At 33.2% G+C, this 25991-nt stretch overlaps 4 protein-coding genes across 13 annotated transcripts in view; 1 reads left to right on the plus strand and 3 right to left on the minus strand.

Moving 5' to 3' along the window:
• The window catches only part of LOC131662621 (protein LEO1 homolog), a 36214-nt gene extending 11448 nt beyond the window's left edge, over nt 1–24766 (plus strand). The window contains exons 13-19 of one of the 9 annotated variants that reach the window (XR_009301763.1): nt 1468–1759; nt 4567–4693; nt 4999–5701; nt 5954–6120; nt 6197–6325; nt 6471–6589; nt 24622–24766. The gene's annotated coding sequence lies outside the window, so the exon portion shown is untranslated. Of the gene's footprint in view, nt 1–1467; nt 1760–3493; nt 4231–4566; nt 4937–4998; nt 5702–5953; nt 6121–6196; nt 6326–6470; nt 7517–24621 lie in introns of those variants that run through there. The other 8 variants (XR_009301770.1, XR_009301769.1, XR_009301765.1 and 5 more) reach the window with 8 other exon arrangements.
• LOC131659455 (uncharacterized) lies at nt 7645–11932 on the minus strand. Its single transcript, XM_058928643.1, has 4 exons — nt 11905–11932; nt 10869–11219; nt 9560–10777; nt 7645–9263 (listed from the first exon to the last, which is right to left on the minus strand). The coding sequence occupies exons 1-4, from the start codon at nt 11930–11932 to the stop codon at nt 7645–7647; spliced, it is 3216 nt and encodes a 1071-aa protein (XP_058784626.1).
• Nucleotides 12077–13066, minus strand: LOC131662623 (uncharacterized). 2 transcript variants are annotated; one of them, XR_009301771.1, is made up of 4 exons: nt 12873–13066; nt 12608–12775; nt 12457–12525; nt 12077–12354 (listed from the first exon to the last, which is right to left on the minus strand). XR_009301771.1 is itself a non-coding variant. In XM_058932454.1 (4 exons), exons 1-4 carry the CDS (start codon nt 12879–12881, stop codon nt 12163–12165), a joined length of 327 nt encoding a protein of 108 aa, XP_058788437.1. In that variant the 5' UTR covers nt 12882–13066; the 3' UTR covers nt 12077–12162. The 2 variants fall into 2 exon arrangements, 1 of the variants encoding a protein (XP_058788437.1); XM_058932454.1 differs by having other exon boundaries at nt 12719–12775.
• Nucleotides 13072–14838, minus strand: LOC131659456 (replication protein A 70 kDa DNA-binding subunit D-like). Its single transcript, XM_058928645.1, has 8 exons — nt 14803–14838; nt 14534–14694; nt 14183–14447; nt 13981–14077; nt 13766–13893; nt 13602–13686; nt 13380–13509; nt 13072–13239 (listed from the first exon to the last, which is right to left on the minus strand). Exons 1-8 carry the CDS (start codon nt 14813–14815, stop codon nt 13072–13074), a joined length of 1047 nt encoding a protein of 348 aa, XP_058784628.1. The 5' UTR covers nt 14816–14838.
• Nucleotides 24767–25991: the final 1225 nt, after the last annotated feature.

The raw sequence follows: 25991 nt of genomic DNA on the forward strand, positions 1-25991 counted from the left end.
TTACTGTTAGTGAAGGTGACAATACAATCAAGAGAATGAGTTAAACGACCGATGAAAGTAAATTAAATGGACAATTGAGTATATATAGAACAGAAGTAACAGAGAAAAAAGGTAGAATTTGAACAGTATCAATCCCTTCAGATCGGATTTGGGAACCATTGACAGAAGTTATAGTAGGTAAGAAACCAGAGGTAGAGAGGGAAGAGAAAAGATTTTTATTACCAGTAACATGATCAGACACACCAGAATCAAGGACACAAGGTCTAAGAAAAGATGATTGAGAGAGGCAAACAGACGAATTACCAGTGTGTGCAACGAAAGCAGTAGAATCTGAGTTCTGATACCACCTGAGGAAATCATCGTAGTTTGGCATAAAGAGAAAATATCATGCGAAACGGGTGAAAAAGGATTTGTTTGAAATGGATTATAATTTTTCGTGCATGGAAAATAAAATCTGAGACTGGATCTATAATAGTTGCACGGTGACGAGTGCGGCGGTGGAAAAATCGTCGGGATCGGCTGGATCGGAGGAGGCGCTTATGTCGGAAGGTCACCAGAAACAATAGCGGCGGCGGCGGTAGTCCGGTGGTGACCGGAGAAATTCAAAAACTGATGCCGGAATGAGTCACGACAGTGTAAGGAAGGCAAACCAGAGTTATGACATGGTTTGCCAATAATTTCTCACTGAAAGACAGTGGGTCAATCGGGTAAAACACGGTGAAGGGTTGTCTCTCAATAATCTCTGGATACCATGTTAAATTACGAGAGACTAAGAGCTCATTTGAAAAAACCGTGAATTCTAAAAAGCACTACGGAGACTTTATTATTATATATAGAGAGATTATAGCTAATTACTTGATATAGTCGGTGTGAAACTATTCTATATACAAATATTCCTAACACTAAGTCCTATAATTAGATGACAAGTAACTTCAGTTCATGTCTCAATTTATGTTTTTCTCTTTAAGCTTATTTAAATTGCAAGCTTAAATAAATAATTATTTCATAATGACCTCCTTAACAAATGATATCTACACAAATAATTTGCCTTTGCCCTTTTTTATTGTAAATTATTGTAAACTCTCCTTTAAAACTGTCTTTTTCAGTCCAACACTTCATTTTTTTACACCATTCAGCTTTTATCCTTTAAAATAACAATCTCACTGTGATAGTAATAGTACAATTTGAGGCGTGAACATCTATAATCTATCTTAATATAAGAAAAGGAAATGCTGTAGAAATCTCTATATTACCCCTTATTTGTTAAACATCATGTGTTTAAAATGGGAACATTTGATGAGTCTTACTTTTTGCCATAATCTCAATATATTTTTTCCACTACAAACTCACCATTTCCATAATCTCAATATATTCAACTGTTTATTATGTGTTTGGATGATAATATTCGAACTTTCGAAATTCAAAATTTACAATTGAATTTTTCTGTTTTTTTTTTTTTTGTTGCAGGATGAAGTAGAGGGAGAGGTAGGGCAAGAAGGAGAAGGAGAAGCGGAAGGACAAGGAGAGGTGGAATTAGAGAGTGAAGGGGAGATGGAGCAGATTTCGCAGGAGATTGAAGTGGAGGTTGATGATCAGAGAGAACAAGAGAGTGGAGCTAGGGGTGTGGATAGTATGCTAAAGATGATTATAGTCAGCGCATTGTTACAAGCAGGCGGAGGGATGTTGTTGAAAGTGGATCTGAGGAAAACCTTTTCTATAAAAATGATGGTGTAGAAGTTGATGCAGCCAGAAGCCTAAGGTATGCCCATCTAGTGTTTTGAGTAGTTAACCACATTGTTGTGTTAGTTGTTTTTTCTGGTTTTGTTACTCTTTGTTTATGTGTTGGTGAATTTGTTTATTTTTTATGGGATGAAATATGTTTTTGCTACAGTACTAGATCGTCCATAAGTTTACTTCCGTAGATTTATTTGTTTGCACAAACTTGAGCAAGTCGGGATAAGCAAAATAGCGTTGGAAGTAAACATATAGAAACTACTTGTGTAGTGACCAAAACGAGGATGTCAAAAACTGCACCTCTATAATGTTATACTATTCAGAGCATGGTTATTAAAATCACAATCTAAATCTTAAAATCTTACGATTTTACGATCTCACTCACCCCCAACAACCTAGATCCTAAGTAGAATTGTGTGTTGTAGTCCAATTATGGAAAAAAAAAAAAAAAGGAGGTAAAACCAATGATTATGTGCGATTGACCATTTATGGCCACCACCATTACAAGTCGAGAAGGATGGCAAGATACAAAGGCGCAACAATTTCAGTTCGGTGGCGTCCATTTTCTCTCGAATACACTTGCATACAAAAATATCATGTAGATATACTTCAAATATGTAGTATTATTTTCCGTTTAAGTGGCATCTTACGATTTTTCTTACCATCTTATGTTTTGCGATCTTGCTACCCCCTCTCGATCTTACAAAATTAATTGAGTAGGATCTTCCGATCATAGTTACAATCTTATATTTTACAATCTTACCATCACCTCCCGATCTTATGCAAGATCCCGATTTGACAACCTTGATTGAGAGAATCCATGATAAGCACCGGTGGGGTGGAAAAATCTTCAATGAGATTGACTATTGGCATAGAAGAAGATAAGAAGATGGGGAGACAACATGCTGTATAGTTAATTGAACTAGGTTTTATTAGTAGTATAAATTTGGTGTTCCTAGTGTATCTGCAACTTTATGGTTGGCTCAGAACATGTTTTGTTATTGATTAAGACTAATTTCGGATAGCTTTATTTTTAACAATTGTATATTTAAAAAAGAAAAGTTGAAATGTTACAATAAGAACAAGTCTTCGAAGATACATTTTTTTCAATTTTCACATAAGATAAAATTGGTATTATAAGCCCAATTTTTTCTAGAGTGCTATCTTATTGTAAAAAAGAAAGTTCAAATTTCTTAAAACGGCGACAGATCTTCTAAAATAAAATGTTTGACATAAGTTGAAATCTGTCTCAGGAGCTCAATATTTTCTAAAGTGCCCTCAGTTTTTGAAATACTACATGTAAGTTATTTTTGTAAGTTACAAACTAAATATTTGAGAAGCTCCACAAATAAGAAACTGATCCAAACTGGACTAAGTTACTTGGCTGTGTGTTTGTGCGAGTCAAACACGTCCGATAAAATGAGAGAATGAGAATTTGTGGTATCCACTTCAATGCTAGTTGAATCTCTTTGCAAATTGCAACACGATACCAAACCTACACTTGGAATTTTGGTTTTGTGGTTAATGTGCTTTAGACATCTAGTTAAGTATTCTCGATTTCCTTGTGGTTTTGTGATATTTTTTTTATGTTTAAGTGCTTTTCTTTGGGATGATTTCTCTTGCCGGTGCAGTCCTTCTTGATTCTAATGTCCTTGCATGAATAAAATGTTATTTCAGTGATGCTGTAACTATGAGAATGTGATTTACTTTTTCTATTTATTCCACCAAGTTTCTTATAGACGATGCCCTTTGTATGCAGGGTGTCTAGTCTATACAAATATGTCTTGTGTAGATTGTACAGATTGCATTAAAAATTTCCTTCAACCAAGTTGTCTGTGCACTTTTTTTCTATCATTGAATTTCAAATCCCACAAGCTTCTGATTAAGAGTATTAGAGTAATCCTTAGCAGCAGTGTAGTAAAAGAGTATAAAAAAAAGCAGCATTGATCTAATTTGGGGCAAAATACCCCATATTCCTTTTCTCCTCTTAGCTAACTCTCTAATCCTAGTCACTGTTTGGCTTCCGTATGCTATTTGGTCTCACCATCAAGAAAAAAAACAACTTGCACACCCAGAGAATTTGAAAGAGAAGGAAACTTGTGCAGAACATGCAAATTTCAAGGACTTTCAGACGCAGACACAGAGAGTAGCCGCGTCCAGGCCCTGAGACTTAACATCACCCAACAGAGCCGTTTCTGTGTTTCCCCGAGAAAAACATGTAAATTTCACCCCTGGTGCCTGATATTCTGCTGATTGGCCGCGATCCTTGGCCGTGAGAGTCGCCCCTCAGAAAACCCCCTGCAACAAGGTTTAACTTTGCATCGAAGTTACAATCCGCCCTGCAACGGCGCGGCCGCGCGGATATTATCTGTCTAGCTTGATTTCAATCAAGATAGATCTGATGACATTATTATTTTTATAATGTGTGAATGCAGAAAATATAACATGTGTATTTTGTCAATTTGCTGCTCGAAATGGCCAGTCAATTATTGCATTGAATTTTGTAATGAAAGATGAATTTCCTTTCTGTTCTGTGTTATCTATATTCACATCATAAAAAATTCCATGAATTCAGTACCTAGTTATTGAAATTAAATACCATTGTAACCTATGATTTTGTCAGTGCATTTCATTTTACATGATGGGTTGGCTGTGCTGTTCTTTTTCATATTGTTTGTGTTGATATGCATGTTTTAAAAATTTGTCTTAAATTAGAGGATCAATTAGAACATAGAAAATTACCAATGATCCAAGATTTAGCATGCACATTTTTTTTATGTTGCACTACACATAGACTGATAATTTGTCCTTTTTTAAAATAAAAAAATATAGCAGGTCACCCATAGACAAAGACAAAACTCATGAATTGCATTCTGCCCCGGAAATTTGTGATGTATTTGGTGATTTTGATGACAAAAAGGAGGATATGGAGTATGCAGACAATGAACAAGATTCAAATGTAGGTGTCAATAATGCCAGTGGCGGAGCCAGAAATTGTAGGCAGCCTGGGCAAAAACTTTACACCATTTGTTATTCATCTGTTTTAATTTTCACACCTTATTTTTACTAATTTTGCCCTTAATTGTATTCCTAATTTTATCTAAAAATCTACTATTACATTGGAGGAATACAAAGAAAATAGGGGTTGAACCCGGGCGCCTGCCCGGGCTGGCTGGGCCTTGGCTCCGCCCCTGAATAATGCCATATATAAATATACTTTTTCAAATTTTAAGAATTAATCATTTAATTGGTTTCCTGTTGTAGAGATATCCTGCGGATGAAGAAGGGACTTATGGAAATGGAAACTTGCTGATGAAGATCATCAATATGAATTAGAGGAGGAAAACATTGAAATGGAAACTAAAGATAAGCCACTTGGCTCCTCCTTGGAGTTAGAGATTCCATTACGTAAACCACCACTCTTCCTAATAAGGTCTGATTAAAGTTTCATGTGATGGACCTGATTAAAGTTTCCAATATCATGGGTGTTGATCTTAGGCTTGGTGCATGGATAATAACGGTGGGTGGCCCATGGTCCAATCGATAGGCTCTGATATCGTATTAGAGTTTGACCTAACTCATCCTTACAAAGCTCGTTGGTAAGGTGAGAAGTGTCACTCTATATAAACTGTTTTCAAGTTCTATGTCTAACCAATGTGGGACTTTGGATATTTCTAACAGTAACGGTTAACATCTTAGATGTAATAAGAATCATAGCCTTTGACCATTATTTGGGGTTAGCTATATGGATTATACAGCGCCATTGTGTTCTTTTTTGGACCATTTCTACATTTGAACCTAGGAATGTTAAAAAAAACGCTGAACCAAGAACCGAACTAAAGTTAAAATAATCGAACCATTATGTTTGATTAGTGAACCGAATCTGTGTTGAACTAACACTTGTAGAACCTCAAACCAAATGGCAAATAGATATACCAAACCAATAAGTGGTTTGGTTCTGTTCTAGGTAATTTGAAACGGTTCTATTCAAGTGACCTTTTACTATGATTCGGTTTGATTTGGTTTTGGTAATATAATATTTTCTCATGAATCATTTTTATAGATAGTGCAGTTAACTTTAGATCTTTGTTACCTCAAACAATAAGTCAAACCATTAACAAAGATCTAAAGTTAACTGCACTATCTATAAAAATGATTCATGAGAAAATATTATATTACCAAAACCATGCCTTATCGGACTATGTGTACTTACTTACAGGGAATCCTGCAATCACAAAGAAGGCTATTGAAGAAAATAAAATTTATGCAATCTTCCTTGTCCTCGAATTCTCACCGGTTGTTGACTTAAGGCAAAGGAAGGTTTATAAGGTTAAAAACTGTGTCATAGACATTGATCCTGAGAGGGAAACAGAAGAAAAGGAAAAGGTATAATCAATCATACAAATTAGTCATATACTTATATTATGTCTCAAATACAATAATCCAACCATATCATTTGTAGGCTAAAAGTCAGACTATCAGGGCTAACGTAATTATTAACCGTAAGCGTGGAAAAGTGAATCAGAAATATGCTCCAACTGAGAGGAGGCGCCAACTTTCTCCTGGATTTTTAGAGGATGCTTTGGGCAAGGTATAAATTTGAATTGTTCCTGGAGACACTGCTGCCTTTTAGATGTTATGTAGTTGCTGCAATATTCTCTAAGCGTATCTTCCTACTTAAAGTGTGTCAGTTCCATTATTTATCAATGCTCCCTTTCTTCATGATGATGAAGCAGATTATTATGTTTATGACTCAAGTCATAAACAACGACACTTTGAGGATGAGGGCTCCGAAAAAGATTATGAAGAAACCGCTCAAGCTGATGCTGCTGCTTCAGACGAGGAAGAAGAGGAGGTACTTAAATATTTAATTATATAATAATTTTCTTTAATTTTGGACTCGAGTTATTTCTAATTATTCAGTTTATTTTATGTCAATGCACTATTTCCTTTACTTGGTTTGTAAAAACCAATTTTATCTTTGTTCAATAGACTATTTTTATGTCTCCGCCGGGGAGAGTGAAACACTAGTGATTATAATGAGTGTTTGAATGTGTGCAATTTTTTGCACATGACTTACAGATTTCTTGTAAGTTGATACATGTGAGATAAAGTTTTTTGTACATATATTGAGATCGAGTAATGCTAAATAGTACGAATTTCAATTTTAAGAAATGCAAGAATGTTTATTTGTCTTAACATGATTGGTGGGTCAATAAAACAACTCCTATTTATATTGGATCATGGGGGTGGTGGTATTATAACTGTTTTTTATAATAATTATTTAGAGAAAATATAGGAAGAAAAAAAATATGAGAGAGAATATTCATCTATTTTGCTTACACATAAGCATTCTTCACTTTCTTGCCAATTTATTTCGTAAGATTAAGCATTTTCCATTGAGATCCTTATGTGCCATGATTCATGTCAGGAACTTCGGAAGTAGGGTGACCATGGGTTGGTTTTGTTTGGGTGGGAAAACTCATATCCAAACCAAACAAATTTGACCGTTTTGGATTTGAAAATGGGTGATTAACCCACCAACCCAATATTCGGGCTGGTTTGAGTTGGGTCATCAAGTCTAATAGTTTTAAGAGTATGATGGGAAACTGGCCCTATGAGATAACTTCTGATAGTAACAAGATATTATATATACTTGTCTTTGACCCGTGCGATGCACGGAAATTTTTTAGTATGTTATATATAATATTTTATTCTTTATTCACATAATATAATATTATATAATGTTTATAATGTAATTATAAAATAATTGACATTAAAATAGCTTTTAATATCAAAATTAAAAATAAATAAATTTTGAAACATAAATAAATATTGAATAACTTTTAAATTAGAAAATTTTAAATATCATAAATGAAATTAATTATTGAACATTATGAAAGACTTCTTTTAAACGACATTCTGAGTTACATTTGTATCTTCACCTTCGTCGTTGGTTATCAGTATCTTTAAGCCTTTCTTTGAAGTAACTCTTGACAATGCAACATATAATTGCCCATGAGAAGAAATTGACTGGGGAAGATATTCTCCTACATATTTAAGTGACTGACCTTGACTCTTGTTGATTGTCATAGCAAATGATACAGTCAATGGAAATTGCCGACGTTGAAATTTGAAAGGGATTCTTTTATCGGTTGGAGTCAGTGATAACCTTGGAATAAAAATCTTATGACCAACATTGTTACCTGATATAATCTTACCTTCAAGGACATATCTTCCCATTTTTGTAATTATCAATCGGGTGCCATTGCACAATCCCAACGACTGGTCAATATTTCTCAACATTACTGGGACTCCAACTTTTAATTTCAACTTGTGATTTGGTAATCCTGAAGATACAATGGTGTTTAGAAATTTAGGAGTATGCACATCATCTGGCGTGTTAATGTCTGACCTAGCATTACATGGAGAATCATAACTCAAATAAGTTTTTTCTTCTCCAGGTATTAAATCCAATATATAATCATTGAGGGCATCAACAATGGTATTTTTAGGAGTTAATATTGCCCTCTCTTGAAAAAAAGACAGATCATTCAAGTTGTGTAAAAGATTTGGATACGTGCTTTCCACAATAGCTGAAAGTGGATCTCCAAAGCTAGGAATCAACAAATCACGTGGTATCTGCACTGTGATATCTACGTCATTAGCATCTCCAATACTTCCATCGCCAATTCCCAATATCCATTCCGAAAAACTCTTTCTCTCTTCAATGTCAGCATCTATACCTCCAGTCAGAAGTCTCATATTAGTGGTCAGTGTAAGCACTTCACAATAACTCCAAAGATGAGAAGAATTTATAGTTGAATGCACAACTTCGTGTCTTGTTCCTTTAGGGATAACAGGAAGGATCTGACGAAAATCTCCACCCAAAACAACTACTTTTCCGCCAAATGGGATATTTTTATTTTGCATTATATCTTGAAAAGTACGATCAACAGCTTCAAAACAATGCTTGTGCATCATAGGGGCTTCATCCCATATTATTAACTTTGCACGACGTATTAACTCAGCTAAAGGGTCTTTTGGAGCGATATTACACGTCGAGCATTCATGAACTTCTATAGGGATGGCAAATCTTGAGTGTGCAGTTCTTCCACCCGGAATTAGCAAAGAAGCTATACCACTCGATGCGACGGTTAGAACAATCTCACCCCTTGATCTTATTGCTGCAGACATTGCTCTCCAAATGTAAGTTTTTCCGGTTCCTCCATAACCATATAGAAAAAAAAGTCCCGATCTATTTTCATTGATCCTTTTCATGATCCTTTCATATATTCTCATTTGTTCAGTTGTCATTGTTGACATCAAATTACGATGCTCTTCTAACAGTGACCGCCTGTCATAATTCAACTCATCATAAATCAATCTATTTTGCCTCTCGCGTAACAATGCTCTATCTGGTTGAGGCATCTCAGGATAATCTTCCAAGCTTTTGTTATTACTTTGCAATAAAATCTCAATTTCAGCCAAAGCATAACTCTTCAATTGATCAACAGTCAAGACCAAGTCTGCAAATTTAATATAGTATACACTTAATAAAAATAGCTATTATGTATATATAATTTAAAAATTAAAAAAACACTTAATATCCTAAATGTGATACTACGGAACAAAAGTATACTACAGAAGGTTATAGAAAAATCTACACTTAATATAATATAAAAAACTACACTTAATATAATATAAAAAACATTAAAAAGTATAGTATGAAACAAAAAGTATCCTAAATGTGATACGTTGTATATACACACAGAAAACAAACTACCATGCATCAAAATAAAAATAAAAAGAGAGAAAAAAATACCATGAAAAGACAATAATTGTCTCTGTCGGTGCAAAATATCATCAGACAAATACTCCCATGTCTTATTCCAAACAAAATCTGGTCGACTTATTTGATTTGACACTAACAGAGTGGCAAATAAACTGCGTAAAAAGCTCCCGGTACCCCAATGACTCGCCTCCATAATTGCATCTACAAACTCTTTGTCATCGTCCAACAATCCTAAGGCAAAGCAAGCATCCTTGAAAGTGTTATGCTTTATATTATTAACTGTTTTGATATCATCATAAGATGTAGGACCTTTCACATAATTCAACAAAGTTCTCAAATAGAATAATTGTCCAGATCCAAGTGCCGCATAATGCAGTCTTCCAACTGAAAAACCCCTTTGACGTGGAGTCCATCGATGCTCCTTTTCTTTCCATACAAACTTTGTAGGAAACTCACTGTATGTAAGATTTCTTGCTTCAGGATATTTTTTGTTAGCATCCATCCATGCCAAAAATTTGGTGGAGTCTATATGTGGTTTATTGACTACCTCTTCAATTGAAGCATCATCTGGAAAAATAACGCATTGCTCGTCCTCAAGATGAAAACTCAGTCTTTCAACCGATGGCTCCCTGTAATTGATATCAAACGAAAATATCCTCCAAGAAGCTTCACATGCTGATAGATATCTACAGTCATAATACATCTTTATTTCATCAATGAGCTCGGCATTATCTTTATCATTAGCACCCGTGTAAAATCCAATTGTAACACGATCATGTCCTTTGTTGACATATTTAAACAAATATTTAATAGATCTTGACTGATTGCACCACTCAACATTGATATGAGCATTATATTTCAACAACAACTGTTTATTATATGGAACAACATATCTATTATCAACAAATGATTCGCCTTTTTGAATAAACCCTCCATCATCCCTTCTTCTATAGATAGGATAACCTTCAGCGTCAATAACTGTAGCATCAACAAATTTTCGTGGAAACCGTTTGGTGCACTTGCCTTTTTGCATGCAAGGAGAGTTTCTATTTTGAGCATCGCATGGACCATGTATCATAAGCGAAGATACAATCTTATACAGCTCTGGATCTCTATCCTTATCTGGAATCTCAACAGATATTATTTTGTCAATCTCATGAGGTTGGACGAACCTATAACTTGGTTGCAAGAAAACCAATATGTGTGCATGTGGCAGTCCACGCTTTTGAAATTCAATAGTATATATCACTACATAAAAAATAAAAACAATATATTAATTTTTAAAAATTTAAAAAATATTGCCTAACATAATTTTTAAGATAAAAAATGACATGCATACCTGCTTTGACTTTGCCAAAAATATCCCCCTTCTTAATGTCTTTTATCAGGTGGTTAAGTTTAATTTTGAACAACCGACTAACTAAGTCGGGTCGATCCTCTGGTTTGAGACAATATATCTTTAAAAAATCAACCAGTTCAGGCCATTTATGATTACACGTAAACGTGATGAACAAATCAGGATATCCAACCCAAGAACATATAGCCATAGCATCTTGATAGTTTTGAATTATATATCTTGCTCCACCGACAAAAGAAGATGGCAAAACAATTCTCTTTCCAACAGTAGCTGGATCAGTTTCTCCTTTGAAAATAGATTCAGTTAACCCCTTGTACATGTCAGCTCTTAAGTCTTATTTTAATAATTTTGAAATGTAGCACAAACGGGCAAGTATTGATATAATTTAATACTTTATTTTAAGTTTGTTTACAATAATATAAGTAATTATCTCTAAGAAATAGTGAAATATATAAAGCTAAATACTTTTATTAAATAAGTATAAGGTTTAAAACAAATTATTTTATATTTTTTTAGTAATAATATTTTAAAGTTAAGTTTAATCTGTAACTAATAAAAATTATAGATATTATTATTATATTATTTATTATATTAAAAATCTTAAATATTTAGATTATTCTCTTATAAGTAGGGACAAAAAATTGATATTTTTCTCACATAGGGAGTAAGTTTTAGATAGGAAAGCCCAAATAAAATAGATATTATTTTATCAATTTAGTCATATCAAATAATATTACTTAAATCATTTTATCTTTTACTCCCTCCGTTCCTTTTTAAGTGTCGTTTTAGCAAAAAGCTCTTCAACCAAGATAGTGGATTATTAGAGTTACATTTTCTATTATACCCTTATTTATTTTTCTCTTTCCAAATAAATTCAATCATACACTCTCTTTTTCCAATAACTAATTGAAAAATTTGAGGTGGAGTTATTGAGAAAATAAGGGTATAAATGACAAATTATAACATTAAATTATAAAACGACACTTAAATAGGAACAAAAAAATTCTTCTAAAACGACACTTAAAAAGGAACGGAGGAAGTAACATTTAGAATATTTGTGTGTCCAATATGTGGCTTTATCTGTGTGTTTTTTACGGGTCCAGCCATGTTTCTATTTAAACATATAAGTTTATCACAAACATATTTATCATATTCGTAAGACAAATCAAAACATTAAAAGAAATGTCATACTTAGCATTAACTTGGTTCAACAACTGGTAAATTAAAAAGAAAATAACTGCAAGACACAACGAATATTTTTTAGCACGCAGGCCACTCAATCAGATTTTTCAAGCTTTACACATTTAGAATCTTTAACAACCGATGAAGCACCACCGTTGATATCATTCACAGCAATTGATTCAGGACTATCAGACAACCTCTTCCCCAATATCTTGCTTGTAGGTGTATTTCCAGAATCTACAATAGTCAATTCCTCTTTGTTTGAATCACCACCTTCAATTGCCTCCTACATATATAATTCAATAACCATAAAAATGATATAGTACACAAATTGTAAAATCATTTGAATGTGATGAAACAATTAAAAATTAATAAATAACTTATATACCATAGCATTATTATCAGCAACTTCACCTCCTATCTGAACACATTCAACATCTATACCCACATCATTCAACTGTTATATATGTTTGAGAGAGTGAGTTTTTCTTAAATTATCAATAAAAAAAAGGAATATCAATAGATGTCAATTTTCATACATTTATCCCATGCAATGTTAAAAACTGATTGATTATCTCCCCGTCTTAAGTCAACTTCTTCACAGTATAATTGCGCCAATTACGAAACAAATTGGCATCAGTAACTTCTACCTTAAACAACATTTGTTTGTCCACAAATACATCAAGCTCCGGTGGATAAGCTAAATCCTATAACAAAAGAAATAATATCTAAATAAATAATGTTAACAAATTATTAAATACGTTAATTTTGACACCGTAGCACTAAATCCACCAATTATATTACATGATTCATGTTATCCAACAGATCTTGTACATTTCTTCCCAAAGCTTGAGAAACCACCCTATCAAAGAGAGTAAAAGTTGTTGATCCAGAATTATCAATTACTTGAACATTAACCTTGAACCTGAAAATTTACACTAAATTAATTCAAGGATGTAAATTAAGCAAAATTCATCCAAGTGAATTTTTATCACTGTAATAACTAAATTACTTGCCTAGGAATAGCGGTCCTTGGTTGCTGGCATTTATCACAGTAAATAACCCCAGTTCTAGTAGTAACCTTTGATGCACACTTTGTGCAAGCTTGATAATACCATCCAAGATCTCTCTCAAGTTCACATGTTCTTGCTAGAACAGTACCAACACATTTCTGCCATTTGTTCATCATATGAAACCATAAAATATAAATCAATAAAGTTTTGGAACATGTATGTAACCATCAAAACTATCACATGATATACAATTGATCATCGAGTTATACAACGCAAATAAAAAAAACAATAAAATTACCTCAGTGGATTCTATCAAGTTCTCAATTGTCATTTTTTGTGTCTGGAGCAAGTCATCTGCTAGAGGGACAATTGTTGGACCAGACATTTGACTCACTCCTTGTGTGATTTCTATCTCAGTACCATTCATCCTAAACATGTTATAGATCATATAGTTTAATATCATTTAAAGAGATGACTAATATTATAAACTAAAGATAATATGTTGACTTTATAAACTAACTTAGATATATAATTAGCAGTGTCTATCAAATCCGCATTCAACATCATTTTAGTTCCATAGTAAGCATTAGAGACTCCCATAGCACCTGAAAAATTTACATATCAAAATTTTTTTTTCTAAATATTCAAAGTTGTCTACAATATTTAGACACATTTGGTACTTACCAAAAAACTTTTTCAGTTTGCATAATTGAAGTATCATGATTATTGGATCAGAAGATTTATGGTTGTCCATAAATTTCTGCATCATTTCTGCAAAATCCTCCCACAATGTGCAATGAATTTTGTTGCTCCTACATTATAAGTGTCAAGGTATAGCAATTTAGATTAAAACAGTCTATTGACATCAAAATAAAAATAAATAAAGGTGTAATACTTACTCTAAATCTTCAATAGTCAGATCCATAACCTTACTCTTTTTTCCATTTTTCTCAACTTCATTGACGACATTTGTTTCCACAACATGGCCAATAATATCTAATATATACACACATTTAAAGAATCAATTTAATATATGTTAAACTAATAAAAAAGATGTAAATATTATCAATTCTATTATATTATACAAAGAGTTAAACTTACCAAGTAACCTGTCTTCTTTAGTAGCACTCAAAATTTCAGAGAAAGGTATGAAATCAAAATGATATTGAGGTATATCAGGAGCATTAACTTTGAATACTTTAGTTGATTGCATGAAATTCAGTTTGTACTTATGTGTCTTAGCTTTGTAGGAAGGGTGGTTGCTACCCACCATAAGATTTTCAAACACGTATGAGGAACCTACTTCAATCTGCTCCTTAAATGTAGGAATCAAATTCTTTCTAACGGTGGCCTGAATTTTGCCGCACTAAACAAACAAAAATATATAAACGGCATAAGTTCGATAATATTGTTTCACAAATAATAAGTAATAGATAAACTTTGAATTTATACCTTATCATCTAGCAAGATCATATGCAAACTTCCTATATCTGTAGAGTTGTAGCGTTCAGGAAGTGTCCAATAGTGAATCACACGAACCCTTAGACGAAACTCAAACTTGCCAGGAACAATTGCAGAAACTGCAGTGATCTTGGGTGGTACGGCAGTTACAACTGCATTTTTTATAAGAAATAATCAATTAAAAGGTAATACTAAATGTAAAAATATATGAACTAAAAATATATAAACTGATTAGCATCAAACGAAAATACTTTTGACACCTTTTGTAGACATTCTTGAACTCAACTAAGTATAGCAACTTGTGATGTATATTTGTTTGACAACAACCACTATTTATAATAATAGCTTATGAAGAATAATGGATATGTGGGGCTGTGCATTTATTAATTGAGAGGCTCAAGACTAATGATAGCCATGTGCATTGGATGTATACGTTATGTACATGTGAGAAGTTAGTGCAAGTTATTAAAAAAAATATTTCAATTGCATTAGTTGTATATGAAATTTAAAGCAACTTTTCATATATCTACAAAGAATGAATAAGTGTGAAGTTAATGCAATTTTTAAAAAGATTCATACTAATCTCTATGTCAGCAAATCAATAATAAATTTAAAATGTAAATAAATAATTAATAACTAAATAATGGATATGTGGGGCTGTGCATTTACTAAGAGAATTTCTTTACCCACCTCCTAACCTTCTTGCTCACCCCTGGTGAATTTACAACACTACCCCTTGTTTCGGAAGTTCATTTCCGAAAAGGTATTTTTTTTTTGAAAAAAAGGTGTTTTCGGAAATGAACTTCCGAAAACGTGTTTTTTTTAAAATAAAATATTGATTTCGGAGATGCATCTCCGAAATAAAGTTACATTTTCAGAAAATGTGGTGTTTCGGAAGTTCATCTCCGAACTCACCCCCCTTGGAGGAATTCGGAAATGCACTTCCGAAAAAAGGTCTGGACAGAAGAAAAATAACAAACAAGAACGATTCGCTTTATTTAATCGGATGAAGACGATGGAGGAGACGCTGCAACAGGTTAGAAAGTCCTGATCCTCTAGAAATCCATACCACATTGTAACTTACCAACATAATAAACAACAACAAAAAACTTATGAGCAAACTATACTTACATCATAGTGGTGTAGATCCTTATCAGCCACTCGCAACTGAAAATGATTAGCACGAACTTGAATTTTCCTTCCCAATTTTCCTTCTGAGACGACGGAGCCGACTCTAGAGTAGCCTTCTATTTAACTTCGGCAGTCAGGCTCTCGATAGAGATCAGAGTCGAACTCAAGGAAGCAACCGGCGCTGCGACAGATGGAACAAACGGCGCTGAAACAGATGGACGAACAACCGGAGCTGCAACAACAGACGGAGGAGAGGTAACCGGGGCCGGAGCATATGACGGAGGAGGTGGATGTCCGGAGGAAGAAGGATTGGAGGTACGTCCACCGCGAGAGCCACGGCCACCACCACCACGGCCTGATCCTGCAGCATTGATGGATGATTGTTGAGAATGTGCAGGAGATAGTTGACTCCGGCGATTTTCGGGATGATTTCCTCCACCGCGGCGAGACATTGTGATGAAAGCAGTAACAAGAGATAGAAAACGTTAAAGCAAAGAAGAAGACTTAGGATCGAAAATGATTTGGGATATTTTGAAAGAAAAATGGGTGAGAAGCTTTTAAATAGGAAAGTGTTTTAGAAGTTAACCGTCTGAGAGTGGTGGGGAGAAGGAAAAGGGAACTTCGAAATTTCAAAAGGTTTTTTATTCTTTTAAATAGGGCGTGGCTGTGGAGCTTCCCAATTTTTGTTACGTAGGCTTTTAAGTAGGAAAGTGTTACCACATTTCTTAGAAGGTAACCGTCTTAGAAGGCTTACGTAGGCACATGTGTCCACATTTCTTACCTGATCAGGGGACGTCATTACAAAAAAATCAAACAAAGGGGTGCGCTGGGAAAGTCAAAGTTCTATGTTTATAATCCAGAAGATGGATAGTGTTCGCGGCGATGAAATCCAAGAATCTACATATTGAAATCAGAACAATCCAAAAACTAAGATGATAAATCCAATACAAAAACACTGTGCGATACAATCCGAAATCAGAACAAAACAAAACAAAACACGTCAAACAAAACAAAAACACGTTATTCTGCCCGATGAGCGTTACAAAATACACATCAAACAAAATAAAAACACGTTATTCTTCCCGACGAGCGAACTCCTCCGAATGAAGATAATTATACCAATCCTCATCCCACTCAGTATCAGAACCATCAGCGTTGATCACGCCTGAAGACTGAGTCTGCACGTCCGAGCCATGGACCCCCAGGGGACGAGAAGCAGAACCAGTCAAAACCTTCTTCTTCTCCTTCACCTCCTTCACCTCCTTCACCTCCTTCTTTGAAGAACCCTTTCTTCCCTTAGCGCCACCCATTCCTACGTAAAAATGAAGAAAGAAAGGTCCATGAGACCTCCTTTTATAAAAGAAGAAAGGGACACAAACTTCAAAGAAACAGACACAATAAACAAAGGCGTTAAAAATAAAGTACTTGCAAATTAAAACGGACACTCCCTACCCTCTCTAGAAGACGCAGTCCTGCGTGCTGGTTGATTGTCTGACATGTTCCTGTAAACAATTGAAATCGATTAATATGCGAGACAAAATAAAAAACAAAAAAAATTGAACTTCTGATACATTTCGGAAGTTCATTTCCGAAAACTGGGATGGAGGTGTTTTCGGAAATGAACTTCCGAAATGTATCAGAACGATGGAGTTTTCTGCAACTTCCATGGCAGACCCCTAAACCAAACTTCAAACCAAATCAAAATGCTTCTAAACAACCTAAATACTACTAACAACCTAACCATATATCATTTATGCAATTAAAACCCTAAATAACATGCATTTGAATAATAGATCTAAAAATTTCAAAACTTACAAAGTGTTAGGATTGAGGGCTTTTGAATGTTGTTTAGCAGTGTGATTGGAGCCTTGATGCAGCTTTGGAATTCTGTTTGCACAAATTTTCGCCTTTGCCACTTTTTGTTTTGATTTAGGGTAAATGATTGGGGGAGGGGAAGTGTTTTGATAAATCTGCAGAAATCGCAGTATTTCGGAAGTGAACTTCCGAAATAATGTTTTCGGAAATGAACTTCCGAAATAAATCAATTTTTTCAAAAAAATACGCTTTCGGAAATGAACTTCCGAAGCAGGGGTATTTTGGAATTTTCGCTGGGGGTGACCCCCCATAGGGAGGTGGCTAAAGAAATTTTCTTTACTAATTGAGATGCTCAAGACTAATGATAACCATGTATGCATTGGATGTATACGTTATGTAACTTTTTAGATTTACAAAAAATGTACTGTACATGTGAGAAGTTAGTGCAAGTTATTAAAAAAAAATTTAAAAAGATTATACTAATCTTTATGTCAGCAAATCAATCATAAATTTAAAATGTAAATAAATAATTAATAACTAAATAAATAGTTGGAGCATAAGGGAGGGAAAAGAGAGGCAATTAGGGTTTCATAGAAGCTGCATAGGTTGTTCCATTTTATATAATAAAGATATTTTTATTTTCAAAAGATATCTCAACCGACGATGAGAAAATCAATGGTTGATATGTTAAACATATCCATAATTTGTTAAACATTACCTATTATCGACTGCTGATCTATTCATCTATTGTTGAGATTACTTTATCCTCTAGGTGAATTGCCCCCTTAGCAAAATCACTTTATGTTATTGATACGGTAATAATCATGTGGGAGTAGAGGGGTCAAAAAAGCCCAAAATTGTAAAGCCCTAACAAATAAGCCCCTATAAGGTCCTTCTTTTTTAGGCCCTTTACAATATAAATAATTCTTTGGCCCTATATTTTAAAGCCCCCTTATATTTTTATTTTTTATGGGGCTTAAGTAAGGGGCCCAAATTATAATTTGTTTGAAATAGATATTTTGGGGGAAAAAATGGATTTTTTTGTCGAAAACATAAAAATTGACTTTTTCAAAAAAAATTAACCGTTTTATTTTCAAAAATAAAAAAGTCGACTTTTTCCGGAAAAAAATCGATTTTTTTCGAAAATACAAAAAGATGTTTTTCCGAAAAAGATTTTTTAATCGAAAAATCGATTTTTTTCAAAAAAGAAAAAAGTTGACTTTTCCGGAAAAAATCAATTTTTTTCGAAACTGTAAAAACTCGACTTTTCTGGAAAAAAAATAATTTTTTAATCGAAAATATAAAAAGTTGATTTTTTTTGTAAAAAATTGAATTTTTATCAATAATATAAAAAGTCGACTTTTTCGAAAAAAACAGATTTTTTGTCAAAAATATAAAAAGTCGACTTTTTCGAAAAAAATCAATTTTTGTCGAAAATACAAGAAGTCGATTTTCGGACAAAAAAACATTTTTTTTCGAAAATTTAAAAAATCGATTTTTCCGAAAAAACTGATTTTTTTGAAAATATAAAAAATCGACTTTTTCTGAACAGAAATCGATTTTTCGTCAAAAATACAAAAGTTGACTTTTTTGGCAAAATCCCGATTTTTTAACGAAAATATAAAGAGTTGATTTTTTTTAAAAAAACTGAATTTTTATCGAAAATATAAAAAGTCGACTTTTTCGAAAAAAAAATGATTTTTTGTCAAAAATATAAAAAGTCGACTTTTTCGGAAAAAATGTTTTTTGTCGAAAATACAAGAAGTCGATTTTCCGAAAAAAAAAAACATTTTTTTTCGAAAATTAAAAAAATCGATTTTTCCAAAAAAAACCGAATTTTTTGAAAATATAAAAAATCGACTTTTTCTGAAAAGAAATCGATTTTTCGTCAAAAATACAAAAGTTGACTTTTTCGGCAAAATCCCGATTTTTTAACGAAAATAAAAGTCGATTTTCCGGTAAAAAAACGATTTTTTAGGAAAATATAGAAAATTTAAATTTAAATTTTGTGAAAATAAAAAAAAATCGGTTTTAAAAAAAATAATTAATTATTTATTGAAAATAAAAAAATATTTTTTTAATGAAAAATTAAAAAGTTAATTTTTGGTGAAAAATATTTTGTGAAAAAAAATTGGGCCTTGAGGCCTTACTTCAAATTTAGGGGTCTTTATTTTAAGGCCCTATTCAATTTGTGGCTCATTTACATTTAAAAATTTAAGCCTTTTATATTTTTAGGGCCTTAAATATTAGGCCGTAGCCCCACCTCTACGTGGGAGTATTGTTATATAGAATAGGAGAGGTATTTGTTTTGTTTATTTTTGGTAGAGTGACGAAGGACCACCTTTCGGCCATAACTCAATTTAATGCATGAATATTACTCAGCATTTCCATTTTGTTCAAATTCAATACTAACTAGTAACAAACCCGTGCGTTTGCACGGGTTCTGGTACGGGACGCGCATTTGTTTCAGATATATATTTTTAATAGAAAAATGTCTGATTACCTGTGAAAAAATAATAATTGAATTCATAATTAATTAAAAAAATTGATCAGTAACTTCATGTCCCGTTAACAATCAATATTTTGATCAATAACTTCATATTCACGTGTATAAATATTTTTTAGGCATCGTTATAAAAAATATCTGGATGAATAGTAAATTTTTTGTATATAAAAAAAAGACATATTTTTAAAATAAAATCAAAATTGTATCAAATTTTAAATTTTTAACAGAAAGACATCAATAATATATATTTCAATTATTCATATATTATCTTAAAAAGTATTATATGTTAGCTTATACGTCCACACGAATTTTAGACTCGTTACCCGTGCGTTCACACGGTACTGGTACGTAACCTGTGCGTTCACACTGATTTGGCTTAATTAATCGTGCATTCACACGGTGGTGTATTACCTGTGTGTTCATACAGAAATTGGTCCGATTACCCGTGCACTCATACGGTACTGGTTTGTAACCCCTGCATTCGCACGGGTAATGGTGTGGTACGAACGCTTTTGTTTTCAAAATATAATAAAAATGTAAATAATAAAAATAAAATTATTCAACTAAAATAGTTCATTATTTTTTAAAAAAAATACATATTTTTTAAATAAAAACTAAATTGTTTTACTAAAATTGTTTCATCAATAATATATATTTTAATTATCCTTTAGTAATGGTATGAGCTTAGTAAATTAAAAGAGTTAGAAAGAGAGTAATAAATATTAAGGACTCAATAGAGAAAACTATATTAATTGTTTCATTGGTATTGTAAAATGACAATATAAATATAAATATAAATTACACCACACTTTTTTGCAAGATACTTATTCCTTACAATAACATTAGTTGTACTGATACAAATATATTGTATGGAGAATGGCTCAGTCGACATTTAAATAGAAACTCAAAACGGTCCACTGGGGAGTTGGAATCACAATTGAAACATGAGTTTTATTCCATTAAAATTCAATACACTATTTTTCATCATATATTCACTTTATTCATTCCGTCGTCCTATTCATTTAATTACCTTTTATTCTCACTTTCTATCATTGCTTTTCCATTCCAATAATGCTTAAACTTGATACTTTTTTTTTATAGAATAAACAGTTGAATAAAATAAGAGACTTGCCAAAACCTGCCCAATTAGTATATATTAGTTCAATTCACATAGCATAACTATTTATTTTATATATCAATTCAATTCCAGAGTTATCCGAGACTTGCCAAAACCTGCTCAATTATCTGAGACTTGCCAAAACCTGCTCAATTAGTATATATTAGTTCAATTCACATAGCATAACTATATATTTTATATATCACTTAGCCATTACAAAATACCAATAATAAAACCAGTATTAAATACCAGTATTAAAACCATCATTTGCACATATATAGTATTCGAGCCATTCGGTTGACGAAGATAATTTAGAACAAACCAACTATGATGATTGACTTCATCCTGCAAAAAGGTTTTTGTCACTCTTACTACAATGACTCATCTCAAACTACACCACAAGATAGACAGGTAAGAATCTGAAAGTGGATAATCTCAAACTCACTGTATAGCTTGCATAAAAGCACACTTCTATGTAAATTTTACCTTTATTTTCATTTCTACTGTTTGTTCCTGAAATTCGTTTCAGTTTTTAAAAGGCATAGTTTTACCTTCAATAGACAGGTAAGAATCCACGTTTTCATCTTCTGGTTTTTCATCTGCTGCATCCACACTGTCCTATTGTTTAAAATCGTAATAGAAAAGATTGAAAGCGATTTAAATTACCTTGACGCCGAGAATAAGTGTCACCCACCTTTTCGGTAACACAATTCACTACAACAATGCAGAAAGCAAAATTTAAATTCCAATGTTTCATATAAAACAATCAGAATAATTGCAATTTCCAACTCTCCTCATTAGAGTTGTTGCACCCGATTGCATCCGGTTTAATCGAAACAGAGAGCAACCGACTGGAAATGCGACACTAACAACGACAATAACTCCTAGAAATTAATGAAAATTAATTAACATATATACACAACACATGTGGCCATAAGAATGTATCGGTAAATAAGCTTAGTTTTATCGTTCAACATACAAAAACCAACCTTTCTCCAAATCATTCACCTGCACCAGACCAACCAAAATATTGATAAGAACATGACTCCGAAAAAACCAGCTGCAACAATGACTCCGAAAACACCGAGTCAGAATTCCTACCTCAACTGATCTTTCATAGGAATGAACCTGATCAATGTTCTCATTAGAATTTCGCATAACAATTATTTGAAATAAAAATAGCAATATGCTTACACGTCCATTGAACACAACGTCAATACCGTATTTATATAGTAAATCTTCCATAAATCAAACCAACAATGGAAAACAAACATAAGTGTATAAAAGTAACATTTGTACAATTATCAGAACAGTCTTTGGTTGCAGTGTCTTGAGTATAGGTTGAACTTTCTGTAACCTGCAAATATGGAGAGGAAGTTAAATACACAAACCATACTGTCATCAGCAGAGATCACACGTTTTTTAGTATTAAGCAAAGCCTACACTTTTCATCGACCAAATTTTAGTAAAGAAGTGCCATTATGAAAATTCATTCTAATTCTTAAGCAGAGGTTTGAGTCCAAAAAGAGGTGTGGTCCAAATCACCAACCGAAAGTAGCAACTTACATATGGTGCCAGGAAGACCATGCTAATCCAAATCACCCATGTATTGTAATACTACTGTCACAAAAAAAGTTTATTATGGTTGCATTTTACTCTTTATAAGGTTTTCTCTCACCTATGTTCCCGAGGCTATACAATACTTCCTGTTACATATATAGCCTAGATGTTTTTCCAGATTTCGAATAATTATTTGCAAAAACAACAAACAGTTATGAGCATATTAGAAGTAATTCAAGTCTTTTAAGGGAAAGGAAATCCTACCATATTCCAAAGGGAAACAAACATTGAAGAACCTTCATTGCAATAGGCTTGAAAGGTAACAGTGCTAACTCAGGAATCACCATATCCTACAGAAAGTAAATTCATTGCTTACTTGTTAATGTAATTCCAAATTAATTAAATATCTTTTAAGCTCAAGCCTTTTGTCTCCGGGACAGAAGTTACAATGAACACAAGTGACACTAAAGCAATGGCCGCAAAAGGGAGACTGTACGAAAGTGCGAAAGAGTTATACCAATATCCAGACAAAGAAGCTACTGCATGCCAAACAACCGGTTGAATTTACAGCATCAACACAAACAACCGGTAAATGAAGATCCTTCTCAAACGTTTCCATCACCCGTTCCCTATACACATTTTCACCGACAATTACGACAACCTGCACAACTAAAATACACATGGAACAGAGAAGAAGTAGACGAAGTAAAATCAAACAGCAAGAGGATAGATTGTTTTGCAACAGCTGGTCCAACCATTCATATTTGACCATTCCAAAAAGAACTATCAAAGTTGAAAAATATTGTATCATAAAGACCGACAAAAATAAAATTATTGTATCAATATGGTTTTTTCTCAGAAACGTATATGTCCACCAATATGTCTTCACCATATCAACAAAGCAATCATATTAACAGAGCAAATTAGAAAAAAAAATAAGGTTGAAACCTAACTTATTTCTAATTAATCACCGGCGGCCACCGTGATCGAACACATAAGATAAATCCATCATCAAATGAGTGAGTTTTGAGATCTATAATAATAATATCAGATCTATAATAATTAGTTCAAATCCTACACTTTCTACAAAAGAAAGTTAATAACGAAACCTAAATTGAAAATGTCATACATAAACCTTTTCGAATCGGACCACCACCACACTCGTCGTCGGAAACCCATTTCCACCACCACCACACTAATCGTCGGTAACCCGTTGATGCTGCTACAGATCTGAATGTCAAAACATAAAAGTAACTGGTGAAAACCTTATTCATATTTTTGTTAGCAAGATGAAAAGAACAACATACTTTGCTGCAGAAACAGAAAGAGGAGGAAGAAACAATCTCCTTTTCCGCGCATCTTCCCCCTTTCCGCATGAGCCAACACAATCAAACCTAAAACAACAAACACTAAATCAGAAGAAATTAGAAAAAATATATGAAACCCTAAAATCACAATCCAATTTATTCGCACACCATAAATCGATTCTTGGTGTCGTTAATGTCCATAACTTTTTCCATCGGTCGAGCCATGTAGATTCAGAGCGTTAAAATCAGGAAACGCAGAGGTTGAAGACGGAGGAAGGTGGGATATGAAGCTCGGTTAGAGAAATAGCAAAGGTGGAAGATGAAGGTCGGTTACAGAAATAACAAAGAGAGTTTTCTGATGTAATAATGAAATGGAAAAAGTTGTGAGGTTGAGTCTCAAAAAGACTATACTTGTGTTTCCAAGAAAATGAAAAAGTGTTGGGTTTGGTGAAATGAAAGAAAAGAAAAGGTTGAAGAAAAGGAAACGTGAAGTGAATGAAGTGAGAAAAGGAAGTATGAAGTGAGCAGAACAAAGAAACTCAACCAATGCATCCACGTGGCTGAGGCAGAACGCAAAGGGGCAGTTCGGTCTTTTCCAGAACATTTAACTTTCTTATATTGTAGATTCGATGGTTACTTGCAGGAAATGAAGCATAAGAGTCTAGATTTAAAGGGTAAGGTCAAAAGGAAGGGGTTTGAATCTGATGAAAAATCTCCTCCTAGAAAACCATCAACCAATCGGCGAATGACTGTTGTGTCTGACAGTGATGAGGATTGAAACTCCATAAGTCAGATTGTCATTCTGTGTAGCCTTATCCTTAAATATATTGCATGAATTTGTTCATTCACTTTTTGATTCACATGTACATTCCTCTATGATTCAGGATCTTGCAAATTGCAATTGGAAGTTGGAAGGAACATTGCTTCTGGCTGCAGCACAAGCTAGACGACTCATTTGTTTTCTCCCTCCTCTATATTATTGTCTATACACTAAAATTTTGAAGTTTTGGACACATCAAGAAGACCTAGTAGAGGCACACTTTAATTGGTATTTTGTCTCGGGTCTATGTTGTTCACTATATTTCTAATGTTGATTAGAATAATAGTGTAAATATTTTTGTTTTCTGCATATTCTAATCCAAGGTTGTATTCCAAGGGAACCAGTGCTATAGCTGAGGAATTTGTCAGTTCATCCCTTCCGCAACAATATTTTACAAAAAATAATGCTATTAATTTGTAAAAAATATATGGTTACATATGGTTTTCTATAGACTAAAGAATTGGTTTCAAGAATCTTAAAAAGTTCATATTTTCTGAAGATAAGAAGATACAAAGTTTCGCATGTTTGTTTTCAAAAGATGGTCGAATCCTCGCCATAGAAGTTACAAATTTATATGGAATTGCATGCCAACTTTTATGAAATTAAAAGGTCGCTCTAGTATGATCCATCTCAAAGGTGGTTTATAGTTGACTCTTGATATTTACATGCCATTGCCAGTAAAATTAATTTTATAAGAAAATAACATTTTCTACACCCTACACTCAAAATATTCATCCAAAAATTCAAATAGGCTGAACTGAGTTCCCTTAAATAATTAGAGAATTAAGTTTATATATACAATTTTTTTTAAATAACAAAGAACTTGGATTAGAAAAGAGTAAAAAAGTACTCAGTTACAAAAAAGTCTGCAACAAATCAAAAAAATCAAGAGTAAATATTTAGATAGCCGGATATACATGCCAAGATGATCAAAGAACCTAAACATGACCCTTCTTCACCCTAGGCCATTATCCGATCTCTTGTTAAACATTTAATCTGTCCCATAATTTTAGTGTTCCACATTGTTGCTAAATCTATCACATTTGTGGGATCTAGGCTGCAACCTGTATCATTAATCATTAGCAATCTCTCATAGCCGTTGCTGACAAAAAACTAGAATTACTCCTTCACACAAATTTATTGGTTGACTATTTAACTTGTTTGATACTTACCAGATATGCAATAGGTGCTCC

The sequence above is a fragment of the Vicia villosa genome, linkage group LG3, assembly GCF_029867415.1.
Source record: "Vicia villosa cultivar HV-30 ecotype Madison, WI linkage group LG3, Vvil1.0, whole genome shotgun sequence".
NCBI classification, from domain to species: domain Eukaryota; kingdom Viridiplantae; phylum Streptophyta; class Magnoliopsida; order Fabales; family Fabaceae; genus Vicia; species Vicia villosa.